Source organism: Vicugna pacos, chromosome 15 (assembly GCF_048564905.1).
Source record: "Vicugna pacos chromosome 15, VicPac4, whole genome shotgun sequence".
Taxonomy (NCBI): domain Eukaryota; kingdom Metazoa; phylum Chordata; class Mammalia; order Artiodactyla; family Camelidae; genus Vicugna; species Vicugna pacos.
In genome coordinates, this window is record NC_133001.1 from 19,074,540 (window position 1) to 19,082,332 (window position 7,793).

General features: G+C 41.1%; 1 protein-coding gene across 2 annotated transcripts in view; it reads right to left on the reverse strand.

Annotated features, from left to right (window-relative positions):
- Window positions 1–2,905, reverse strand: part of VRK2 (VRK serine/threonine kinase 2) — a 101,982-nt gene extending 99,077 nt beyond the window's left edge. Inside the window, exons 1-2 of one of the 2 annotated variants that reach the window (XM_072937710.1) lie at window positions 2,564–2,899; window positions 936–1,076 (exon numbers count right to left, since the gene is read on the reverse strand). In XM_072937710.1, coding sequence (XP_072793811.1) covers window positions 936–1,071 — 136 coding nt within the window. In that variant the 5' untranslated portion in view covers window positions 1,072–1,076; window positions 2,564–2,899. Of the gene's footprint in view, window positions 1–935; window positions 1,077–2,563 lie in introns of both variants that reach the window. The other variant, XM_072937711.1, reaches the window with a different exon arrangement.
- Between the last annotated feature and the right edge of the window lie 4,888 nt (window positions 2,906–7,793).

Below are 7,793 nucleotides of genomic sequence, written 5' to 3' on the forward strand. Positions count from 1 at the left end.
GAATCTGCTTGTTGGCAGTTTATTTCATAAACTCAGCTTTGAAATTTAGGAGGGTAGAAGGAAAGTCTTTCCTCCCCTACAGTTTGAAATGTTTAGTAAGGAAATCAAGATTCCCCCAATGAAAGTCTTTTACCAACTTCTTAAACTGCTACATTAACAGATGCAATGAGCCAATACATTTGGCGGAACTTAACCTGGAGGAAACTTTTTTTAAAATCACTAATATTTAGCTTATTTTATTTATTAAATCTAGTCTTATAATGGATATGCCCTGGTCATTAAACTACAGATTTTTTAAGGTAGCTCTGAATTATCCTTTTAAATGAAGGATAATTTTTAAATTTTTAAATGTACTGTGAAAGTATACTCAGGTCAGGTTCCTTCCCTGAACCAAAGAACACAGAAAACAAATCTGAGTGTCTATTTTCTTAATTATCCCAAGGATGATACATAACTAGTACCACTCTAAATGTACAGGAGAGAAGTGAATTCACTCCATGCAATAAATGCACTGAGGTATTCAAGACTAAATTCTCTAGTGGTGCCTAGTCAAGAAATGACCAGAACCCTGTACTACTTAAACATTAATGATTAAGATTCACAAATGGAAAGTGTTTATATTCATACAATTGTGTCCTCTGAGCTGTAAAAAGCAGTGTTTCCAGGAAAATACACTCTCAAGAAAGAACATTAACATTCTGCCTGGCTGAAACTAATTATGCTCTGAGAACACTTCTAAGAGTCCTTAAGAAAGACCTGAACAACAGGGACTGAGGTCAGTCATGTCTTGAACCTGGACATTCTACCTAACTATCTTCACAGTACTTAATAACATACATTTATGAATTCTATTTTATTTCAAAGTTTTAATTTTTAAATTAAGTAATCACAGACACATATATGAGAATATTTGGTAATTTATAGTTATACTTTACCTAAATATATCAAACCAAATCCTCCAGAGCCAATCATCTTGCCCAGTATCCACCGTTTTCCTTCGGTATCATCTAGAACCTGGCCTTCTGGAAGTGGAACAGGAAGCTTGTATTTCTCATTTTTTCTTGGTGGCATCACTTCTGCGGGCAGAAGGGATGAGATGGTGATTAGAAACAAACCAAGAAAGAAAATTCCAGCTAAAACACATTTCTCAAAATGTCTTCTGTGGGGCACTTTCCCGGGTTTCCAGATATTAGAATTCTAAAGTCAACTGGGTTTGGGAAAACTCACACACTACATTCAAACTGGAGATTCACCGACAATACAATATTGAAATCTAAGAGTCACTGATGTCAAAAAACAAAACAATGATCCTGTTGAACCTCACTTAACATTGCAAAATTCAATTAGGAGGTCAAAATACCTATTAACAGTGCAGAATACACCTTAAGAAATGAGTTAACAATTCCCAATTACAAAGAGAAAATAAATTTCATGTATATGAAAATACTTTCATTGAGAATGCTAAGTGTCAAAAGTGTGGTCTTCAGTCACTAGAAAAAATCCAGCTTTGGATTGGCAAAACATGGATGATAACAATATACATCATTACCAAGCTCAGCAGCTGACATAGAGTAGGTACTCAGTAAGTACTTCGTAAATTAGCCCAGGATTTTCACAGATGTGTAACTAATCAGAGCACTGGGCAGTTTCAGGGCTGGCACATTACTCTTTCAGCTTCTTTCTGTTTCTCTATAGCCTGTCCCATTTTAAAAACTGATGAGTACTTTTGAAATGAAAGTTAGTGTTCATTGTGTAAGCTACCTATTTTGAATGAGAAGGTTTCGGTTCCTTTATCAGGTTTTCCCTCCTTCACTTACTTTAATCCAACGCCCTGTTTTTACTTAGCACCACCCGTGATAGAGCAAAGGAACACAGCTGAAATCTTCAACAGTATTCACCTGTCCTCCTCCTAATGAGAACACAAGGGAGGCCAGGAATTTAGATGAACGACGCCTAAAATAGGAAGTTTTGACCACTACTTTATATATACCGACCGGTACCTTGACCAGTACTTTATATAAACTGGTATCCAACACATATTTGCTGATTTAAAACCTTAAGTCTTCAACTTCGCAGTGGAGTCTAAATTCTTAATCAGTATAAGGAAGATAAAGTTAGTTTGGGGTCAAGTCCATAGCATTATCAGAACTTGAGCCCTGAAAGGCGACTCTAACTATAAAACGCACATCCTGGGCACTGGTACCGAGTTTTAAGTTCACAGAAGGAAGCGCCAGCCCGACTTGAGCGTCCCTGCCCTGCCGCTCCGGGGTTCCTTCCCAGAGCTACGATGAAAACCGCTCAACTCGAGTTTCCGGGAACAAACTGGTACCCAGAGGCCTGAACGAGCCACGCCCGGGCTTGGAGTGGCCGCGGCGACGGACCGTGAGGGCGGAGGCAGGGGCGGGGACCGCGCAGCCGACCGCCCGCCCGATCCCCCTCGGCGTCCCGGGACCCCCGCCAGGCCGGCCCGTAACACCGAGAAGCCCGCCGGCGTCTGGGACTCACTTCCCGCCCCACTCTCCCCGGACCGGCGGAGAGAAACCCGACCCCCTTCCCCGCCTACCTCCTCCGCCCGGCGCTTCGGGCGAACGCGAGGCAAAGGGGCGCCGGGCTCTCGCTCCGAGTTAGGAAAAAGTCAGAACCAACCGCGGAAGACGGGACCCCGCCGGCGGGGGGCTGGGGCGCTGCCCGGAGGCCCGGGCGTCTGTCTCCGACGGCAGCTCCTCCCAGGGCTTGGGGCGCCGCGCGGGCCGGGCAGGCGGAGAGCCGGGCGAGGAAGTGCGGAGGCCCGCCGCGACGCCCGGGGCTCGGGAGCGAGAGAAGGCTGACCAGACCCTCGGCGTCCCGGCCGCCAGGCCGCGCGCGCTGCCTCCCGGGCCTTCACTGGGCCGGGCGGGGCGGCGGGCCTCCAATCCCGCGGGGAGGCGGGCCCGGAGCCGAGCCGGCCCTCGGAAGAGGCTACACTAACTGTCTGCACCTGGGCCCGCAGCGCAGGGTGCGCCCGGCCCCGCTCGCTGAGGGCGGAGACGCCGGCCTCGGGGCCCGCGGAGCCTCGCACAGGCCGCAGCCGGCTCTCTCCTCCCAGCTCGCTGTCTGCGCTCGCGGACGCCGAGGAGAGGCAGCGGCGGGTCTACATCTGGAATGGGAGCTGTGTTTTTACCATCCACCCTGGCCCGCCGGAGCCTGGAGGATGAGCCATCAGATCAGTGTCGGGTGCATTAGCGTAGAAGAAATTCCAGGTCTCTGGTACCATGATCTCAGTACCTAGAGTTTGCAAATCAATGGCCGGCCCTTGCTGAGCACTTACCCGGCAACTAGTCATCTAGCCAGACCTCTAGAGCCAGAAGCCTGGTGTGAATAGGGAGGCCTGTGACCCAGCGTTTACGTTCTCAGAGGCACACTGACTCAAAACACATTTATTAGTCTGATAATCTTGACTAAACGCTAATTACTTTACAAAACTTCAAATTTTTGTTTGTGAAACGGAAATAACCCTAGTTATTTAGGTTATAAGCTCTGTTGAGGAAAAACATTATTGTGACATTTTTCAAAATGGTAGGGAAGACTTTATTACAAACTTAATAGGAAAAAGAGCTATGCTCAACTCCAAAGACAACAAAGAAAAGTAGGAGTTTATACTCAAGGAGTAGATTGGGGGCCAGTAGATGGAAAATTACTAAGAAGAAATATCAGGGGTGAGGAGAGAATTCTGGCTAAATTGAGCTAACAGAATTCTTGTTGAAGGCAGGCCAGGCTAATCAGATGTCATACGAGGGGAGGTGGAGGATGAGGAACTGGATTAGAGATGGAGGATGGTGAACTCTGGCTAAACTTAGCAGGATATTTGCTAAAACTGGACAATGTAGAGAGAACATGGAAGTCCAAAAGTCAAGGCCTGTTTAAAAAGAGTTCAGGGGAGCCTAAGTAGAGTTCGGTCAAGGGGAGGCGTCTCCATCAAGTTATTAGTTATAAGAATACTATGATAACTGAAAGAAATAAGTAGTTTTCAAATATATAATAAGGACTCGTAATGAGCTTATAATATTTCAGGGTAGAGAAAACAAATGTTCAGAAAGCAATTATTAAACAATACATCAACATCTTATATAGGAAGTCAGTAATTGCTTGGGATGCAAACGCTGAGAGGAAAATCAAAATCCTGTAATGACTTTGACAGAATAAGGTTTTAGGACTTCCTACATCTATCAAAATGTCACCAAATGAAAGATGGCATGAGAAGACATTTCTTAAAAAGCACTTATGCTGTGGATATAAAAGCATTTTAAAGAAACTCAACAGTCTATATATAGAATAATCCCACCCTTAAGGTTGTCATTTACTAACCTAACAACATTCATTCTTATTTCCATAGGGTGTGTGTGTGTGTATAATAAACGCTATTGATTGCCTATCCAAACATTTATACGGGCATTAAATCTCCCATACCAAATTGGTTTAGGTTTCTACCCACCTCCGCAGGTTACTTTCTTTGGGAAGATGCAGCTCCAGCATCAGGCACAACAGATTACTTTTGAAGGGTCATATGTGGCTCCTCTCTTTCATACCTATACCAATATGTTAGCGTCATAGCCCTTTCTGGCTGCTATACCAGAATACCATAGGCCAGGTCATTTATCAACAGCAGAAGTGTATTTCACACAGTTCTGAGGCTGGGAAGTTCATGAATCAGTTACCTCCCAATGGCCCTACCTCCAAATACCGTCACATTGGGGATTACATTTCAACATACACATTTTAGGAGGCCACAAATATTTAGTCCATGGAATCTGGTAAATCCTGTTAGGTCAACCTTCAAAATATATCCAGAATCCATCACTTTCTACCACCCCTACTGCTATCATCCTGGTCTAAAACCCACATCTTTTCCAGATACTCATAGTACCCTCCTAAATGCTATCCTATTTCCTACCCTTCTGCCCCTTCAGTCTATCTGTAAAAAATAGCCACATGACCTTTTTTAAAAGCTTAGATCTCTCCTCTGCTCAAAATACTTCAGTGTCATTCTAATTCACTCACTGTTAGCCAGTCTTTACTATAACCTAAAACAGTGTTTTTCAACCTTGGCACTATTAATATTTGGGCCAGATAATTCCTTGTTGAGAAGGGAGGGTTGGTCAAAAGGTGGATTCTCCTGTGCATTATAGGTTATTTACCAGAACCCTGGGCCTCTGCAGTACCACTCCTCCCAAGTTATGACAATCAGAAATGTCCCCCAGACATTACTAAAATTTGTAAATTTTGCTAAAAATCGTTGCTGGTTGAGACTGACTTGCCTACAATAATCCAAATGTTCTTCACCTCCCCCATTCCTATTATTCTTTCCAACCACTGGGGCCTCCTTGCTGTTCTCAGGACTTTAGCACTTTTCATTCTGCCTGGACCACTCTTCAATCCCATATCTGTATCGCCTGCTTTATCACCTTCTTCAGGTCTCTATTCAAAAGTCAAGTCAGTGAGACCTTTCCTTATCCTATCTAAAATTTTATACCTACAATATTTCATAGCCCCTTTTCCTTTTTTCCTCCTAGTGCTTAATACTGTAAAACAACATATTATATAGATTACTTATTTATTCTGAAAATAGACACACAGTATTCCTCAGTAAATTGTATGCTCCATGAGAGCAGGCAACATATTTTACTGTTTTAATCACTACTGTAGTCCCAGCCCCTAGAATGCATATAGAAAACATACCATTTTCTTTTTAAAAGAATAAATGAATCATGGTGGTACCATTCCCTTTTCCAGTGATTGGTTTAGATGTATGAAGTAGGCATGTATGAAGTGTAGGTAATAAGAGGTGAAAAAAGTTTCCTGTACACTTCTATAAAGAGATGGTCTCTTCTGCCTAGAATTTCCTCAGTCATCTTGTGATCATGAATATAGAACAAAGTACGAATCTAATACACCAGAAACTGCAGAACATCCAACAAATAAAGTTAGAACACTTAGACTATCAATCTATTTATCTGTCTGTCTGTCTATTATATATATGTAGAAAGAAAGAACAGAACCTCAACCCTTAACTCATACCCACATAAAAATTAACTTAAAATTGATCATAAACCTAAATCTAAATATAAGAGTTTAAAATATAAAATTTTTGGAAGAAAATCTAGAATAAAGTCTTTATGATCTTGGATTTGGCAAGTCTTGGTAATCTTTGAGTTTGTGTAATTAGAATGTACCTGGGGGAGGGGAGGAGCTGAAAGCCCAAAATAAAAAATTGGTAATTAATTTCATAAAAAGTAAAATTTTTTGCTCTTCACAAAGCAGTTGCATATCAAGTTTTAGTAAGTATGTGGAGTAACTGGAACTCTCTTACACTGCTGATGGGGATCCAAAATGGTACAGCTACTTTGGAAAACTGTCAGTTTCTTATAATGTTAAGCATATAATTATAATGTTGAACATATAATTAGCATATGACCCAGTATTCATGTTCTAAGTATTTACCCAAGAGAAATGTAAACCTATGTCTACATAAGGACTTGTAGACATGGGTGTACACATTGTGGTATGCAACATATCTCCTATGCAATGGACTACCACTCAGCAATAAAAAGGAACAAAGTATTGATACAAGCAACAACCTTGATGAATCTCAAAAGCATGATGCTTCTTGAAGGAAAGAAGACACAAAAGAGTACATACTGTATAATTCCATTGAAATTGCCAGGGACTGGGCTGGGAGGATGGGATTGGCTACAAAGATATTAATGGAACTTTTCAGAATGACAGAAATGTTTCATTCTTCAACTGTGGCAGTGATTACATGATTATACATTTGTAAAAACTCATTTAATTATACACTTAAAATTTATGAATTGTATTATTTGTAAGTTATGCCTCAATAAAACTGACTTAAAAGAAAAGAATGGCTGAAGAGAAAGATAGGAACCTGAGCCTTGAGACCCTTATTGAACTATTCATTCAGCCACCTTACCTTTCATAGTCATCCATGGGGTGTCAGGTATCCTTATTGTTTACGCCATTTAGCATCAGTTTTTATGTTTCTTACAGCCAAAATGTTCCTAACAGATAAAGTTTCAAGCACTAATGAATTTAAAATGTTAATAAATTTGTAATAAATAAAAATGGCAACAGAAGTACAGATAAATCTGTATTGAGCATACATGGGTTTTCTTAAGGGTTGGGATTTAATGCAGAATTTTATGATTCAGAGCATATTGCTGTGTGTATGTTTCAAGATGAAAACTGACAGAATATAGAAATACAAATTTTGGAACTAGTGAAAGAACAACTTCTGAATGAACAGGATAAGAAACAAGAAAGAAAAGAGAATCTAGACATGAAAGCACTGAAGTATGAGGCATCAAAAGAAAAAAAAATAGGGAAAACAAGATTTTCAAACAACACTATTTTGATAGATCTTACAAACCATGAATGATACACCACAAACACACACACACACAAAAGGACTTTCTTGGCCGTGTACCAACTTGTAGGTATGGTATGGGTTCTGCTTTTCAAAGAAACAGGTGCTGTAGAAATGCTTATGCTGGTTCAAAGGAAAGAGAAAAAAACCTAACCATTGAGTGAGCATACTTCGCAAGGCCAAGATCATTTCAAATCAATTAAAGTGTTAAAGATGTTGCATAGAAAAAACATTCAGAAAAATCCAATCTTTGTTATTTAATGTGAGAAAGGGAGATCACTTCATTGGAAACATTTTCCCTGCCAAAGAAGCTGGTTTTGTTTTATAAAAATCAGGAGGCCATTTGCACTCATAAACGCACAATCCCTGGAGA